Raw genomic sequence first — 5,302 nt, forward strand, 5'->3', positions numbered from 1 at the left:
ATTTAAGCTTTTGATAGGAAACTTCAAATGCATTCCACGTGAGATTGCGCATGAAGCTACTATATATCCACACATAAAAGCTTTTGCACTTGACATACTGATTTGGATTTAGGTAAATCAATGATGATTTTTATCTCTCATTTTTGAAAACTACATGCTTTAAAGTTTTGTTATGACTAACCACAAAACCAGACTTTTCAAGATGAAGCCAAATTTGATAAATGCAACCATTTTCAAAGATCTTGAACCTCCTTCCATGGAAACGATAACATAATCCGTACTGCTAAAGCAATCGACCATTCCCTCGCATGTTTCAAAAATACCTTTGGTGGCTTAATATTGATCTTGTCAAGAAGAAAAACTTAGCTACTCTTAGTTTTTTAGCATGCAATTTACTCCAAAGGAAATTTCAGCTTAACCTGCAATTAAAGAACATACCCACAAGCACTATATTGTGGTTGTCCAAGATCGAGTGCTATGTGATTTCCTCATGTAATTGATGTCTCTTATCAATGCTCCCAATCAAACCAGGCTTTGATCCTGGAGGTTAAGGGAGTGAGATTAGACTACATTTGTTCTCTGACATTGTAGACCAATGTTCGGAGAAATTGTGTCTCAACTTACAATCATGATGCTGTGAAATTCAAAAACGCCGATCGAGAGCAAGAAGAGAAAAAAGCCCTGCCTTGATTTTGACAAAAACAATGAAATTTTCCAATTGGAAAACTCGGTTGAAAGGAACTGTGTATAATCTGAAAACTGAATTTTCCCCTAACACTCTTGTGAACCCTTACATGTGGCCACCATCTATAAAATGCGGCCATAAAAGGACGCATGCACATAGACAGCTTTGTCAAATCTCACCCAGCAAACAAGCAAATCAGAGTCTTTCATCGAATTGAGTTGATGAACAAAAATATTACTATCTAAACTTAATATAACAAGAATTGTAGCAGTAAGTAGGATAATAAGTCACTAACGGTCACAAACTATGTCTTTTGGTCCTGGGCACACAATTAACAAACAAAATTGCTATGTCTTATCGCCTCTCTTCTGAAATTAGAACTCAAGCTCATATAACCAAGAAGCCAAACCCATCTCGAAGAAATACACCTTTTTTGGACTTAATTCATAAAAAGTTAATATAATAAGATTTTTTACATCGAGTAGATTAGCAATTCACTAATGGTTTGTTGTACTGGACATGCAATTAACAGACAAAATTGCTGTCTTATCGCGTTTTTCTTCTGGGATTCGAATTCAAGCTCATGTAACAGAGAAGCCAAACCCATTTCAGCAAAGGTTTAAGTCTGATTGTGTTATGATTCAAACATTTGGAACATTATCTCCGCCGTGATAAACAGGACAAAGGTATAATTTGAATGGCATGTCCATGGAACCTTTGAGTGGGCACCCGATCAGCCGCAGCTAGAGCATCTTGCTCCCTTTCATACTCGACTTTAGCAGTGCACTGTAGTAAAAAAAGAGCCATTTGCTTTCAAACCAGGAGAAGCTGGAATCGGACTGCGAGAAAACTCTCTATACTGCAAGTCTGTCTACAGAACCTCAAAGGACAGATGAATAAAGTACTTACCATGAACTCATGATGGTGATCATATTGAAATTCAAGCTCTTTTAGTTTGCCGAAACTCGCAAAAAAAGCCTAGATCCATAGAGGGGTTAATCACTACACATGCTGCTTTGCCCTTCCAGAAGCATGTATAGAAGCAAAGCTTCAATCACGAGCACCACTCACCTGGAGCTCTTCATACACTGAATCTTCTGGTAAATTGAGCGCAAGCAGCAACGTGCCAAATCTCTTCGGTGAGCCAATCTGAGGAGAGAGGCAAGCAAGCACCATTTAACAAAACCCATCAAGAAGGGATAGGTAAAGGTTGCAGAAGTGAGTTCCACCATGCCTTTCACGTGAGTTTGTCTACAAAGCATTCTGCTATGATAAAAACAAAGGCCTGGAGAACAATATGGGGAATCAAATGTCTCTAATTCATGGATGCAGAATGCAGATTTTCAATGAACAAAACCAAGCAATTCACGGCCTCCAAGGTGTTAATGCTATTCAAGCAAGTGGTAATAACATTGATTGATACGAAGGCGTCGTACGCCTTTCATAAGACCTCTCATGGTGAACTCTTGACTGGGGAGCTCGCCTGACATAGGAGCACTCACACCGGACTGTCTGCCCAACCGTAGGAGTCTTATGTATACAAAAGAGTATTGGCCTGTTCAAACCTGCCAAGATACTTACTAAGATTGACGCAATCCTTTGGACTCAACCCCCAAGCTCTATGCATGTGCGTTATGCACTCTTATCTCCATATGCCATGTATGCTCCATGGTCCCACAACTGAAGTTGATGTAGCATTAATGCTCTCAATGAGTGTCCACAATTCATAACCATCTAAACGTATGCAGATCTCGCTTAAAAGTGCTTTACAAGTAGAAAGTAGAGGGGAATATTAAGTGGGCTGGTAACATAACTTGCAGAAGGTGTCAGTTTATACTTTCAGCAACTATTTTCCCCATGAACAAGGTGAAACAATGGCCTACACAAGAAGATGTGAAAGAGTGTGTGACCCGCTACTCAAAGCTATCTTCATAGAATTACAAAAACAAATGTCAACTGTCGCTCACAGTGGTCAAAATACACAAAAGACGATGCTTGGTAAAGTTTGGCATGATTAGCTTGCCATGTAGCACTTAATCAACAAGCTTTATCCAACGGTTCACAATTGGTCCCAAGAGCTCCATGCTTTACTGAGGCCTTATGTAGGCCAGACGTCTAAGCAAAGAAGCCAAGGTTCGTACAAAGCCCATGTCCTCAAGCATCCTTTCCTTCCAACCAAACAGTAAGCACGTCCTCTACAGAAGTAGATTTCCCCCTTTGCCCACAAGTCAAGCTCAAATTTGACTGGAATTTTGCGATTTCAATCAATTAAAAAACGCTTTTTTGTGTTTCTCCCAAATGAGGGATTTTTTTCATTATATGTACTGATTTGTGGTCTTAAAGGCCACATTCACCTTTTAGGAACATTAATATATCTTTCTTTCTTTCTTATACACTCCATCCAATATAGGTAAGAACATTAACTTTGCCGCGTGACCCTATTCTACAAGCTTAAGTCAACAGTTCACAATTACTCCCAATAGTCCATTAAGGCATTCTGTAGGCCAAAACTCTTGTATGCATTGAAAAACAACCTTAACTTCTTTGAGCCAAGAGACTGATCACGAAATTTTGCAGGTCAATTGCTCAAAGACTAGAATATGGATAAGGTCAAGTGTCTTATATTTAGGCAAGCTGATTAAATGATCCTGTTGGTCACACTATGATAGAAAGGCGCTGTACGCCTCTACCTTAAACCTGCTCGAAGAGCTCTCTGACGTAAGAGAGCTCACAAAGAATTGTCCAGCCAACCATGGGAGTCCCATGTTTATAGAAAGGTCTTGGCTTGTTCACACTTGGTAGACACTAATCGAGCTTGACCCGATCCTGTGGTGTGCCGGGCTACATATCTGTATTCCATCTGTGGCCTGCTAGCATCCTGTGTCACCATCTAGACAGTCCTTTGGACTCCACTCCCAAGCTCTATGCACCTAAGTGTGCTTTATGCACTCTATCTGAGTATGCACACAAGAAGTTTTGGACAAATTCTCACAATAATTCCCACATTGTGACTTACCTGAACATCATGAGCTTGTGTGAGGCAAGCACTGCATATCTAGCTAGGTACGATTGGGGGCAGGGGACCGCAAGCCCGGTGGTCCCCTGCCCCCAATTGTACCTAGCTAGGTATGTGGTGTCTCTCGAGCAGAAGCTCATAATGTTATGCATTGTATGAAAAACATTGCAAAAGACTCTGTTTTCCTACATGATAAAATTTCTAAATCTTCTTGTGATGCCATGTGTGGGCAGTGGTCCCACTACCATAGGTGAGATTACACTCTACTTCAACACTGCAACCTAAGCCCTGTCTGAGTTCAACATTACACGGTATCATATCACTGTGCTAATAAAACGGTAGCATACTAGCAGCGAAAACACTATTCATCCATGCAAACACTATTCATCAATGCATGGGGGCAGCATTAATCAATGAAAGCGAAACTATCACGAGGAATGGTGTACCATCAATATACCCTTTGCAAAAGGGCCCCCCTGAATGGCAAGCCAGACAGAAGGCCCCCGAATGGCGAGCCAGAGATCATAAACAAAAGATGTACCAAGCCAACACCGATGATATTGCCGACCGTTGTACCCATCAAATCACTCAACTGGGCATAGTGCAGAGCATGTACTGTTCAAATGCGAGCAATATACCCATTCAGGGCGCCATTTCCATCGGTTAGTATATTGTAAACAGGGAAGAATGGCTGCCCATGGGCACCGTACCTGCTTACAAGAGGAAGACGGGGATGTAGGCGTCAGTTTTGACGCACGAGGAGACGGGCTTTTCATGCATTCATCTGGGTCTAACAGAGGAGCCCGTTGCCGTTTCCTCCCGCGCACACGCCGCCCACTCATCCTCTCTCTCCCTCTCGATCTCTCTCGTCAACCATCACAACCTCTCTGCCTAATTTAAGGTCTCTTCAGAGTCTTTTGAATTTTCTACGACGCTTCTTCTTCTAGCCCCGTTTCACACTCGCACTTGCATGCTGATGGCAGTCCAGAGGGAGAAAATTCACACAACACGAACGGTGCACGGCCCTTTCCAATGTTAGTATAAACTAGTACGGCCGGCCACCTTCAGCGGCCTCTCTCTCTCTCTCCCCCTCTCGCCCCTCATTATCGTGTGCAAAGGGGCTTTTTTTAGTTTTGGACTTTAGCCTTCAGGTTGCAGATTGCGACACGTGTAAAGGGTTCCCCCTTCCGCCATATTGTTAGTAGATATACTCGCTTACCGACCATACTTTATTAGTGGAATCTTCGCAAATTCCTAATTCCTATTGCTCGAAGAGAAGCGAGCTCTAAAACCCCAACAGCACACCCCAAAACAGTGATCGACCATGGGCAGGTAAGTCGAGAACCTTGAGTGTAGCTTCCATAGCCATTACACTCTCCTGGAAAGCTACTATCGAAGATTTATTTTATAAAACAAAAAAAAGAACACTCTGCTCACTCACCCGTGCTGTGAATGGTTTTGTCCTCTTGATCCTGACGCCATCGCCATCCCCTGCTCCTACTCCTGCTGCGACTAGTTTCATTCTTCCCTCCTGCCATTGCATGCCACCTGGATCTGCACTGCCTGCCCGCCAACCAAGAGTCTCAAAGGTTCTTGAAATA

General features: G+C 42.4%; 1 protein-coding gene across 1 annotated transcript; it reads right to left on the reverse strand.

Moving 5' to 3' along the window:
* Nucleotides 1-1,099: 1,099 nt before the first annotated feature.
* LOC147449776 (uncharacterized) lies at nt 1,100-4,602 on the reverse strand. The gene is made up of 4 exons (XM_086522693.1): nt 4,412-4,602; nt 1,757-1,834; nt 1,595-1,663; nt 1,100-1,471 (listed from the first exon to the last, which is right to left on the reverse strand). Exons 1-4 carry the CDS (start codon nt 4,541-4,543, stop codon nt 1,343-1,345), a joined length of 408 nt encoding a protein of 135 aa, XP_086378819.1. The 5' UTR covers nt 4,544-4,602; the 3' UTR covers nt 1,100-1,342.
* Between the last annotated feature and the right edge of the window lie 700 nt (nt 4,603-5,302).

The sequence above is a fragment of the Adiantum capillus-veneris genome, chromosome 10 (assembly GCF_014529385.1).
Source record: "Adiantum capillus-veneris isolate H3 chromosome 10, ASM1452938v2, whole genome shotgun sequence".
Taxonomy (NCBI): domain Eukaryota; kingdom Viridiplantae; phylum Streptophyta; class Polypodiopsida; order Polypodiales; family Pteridaceae; genus Adiantum; species Adiantum capillus-veneris.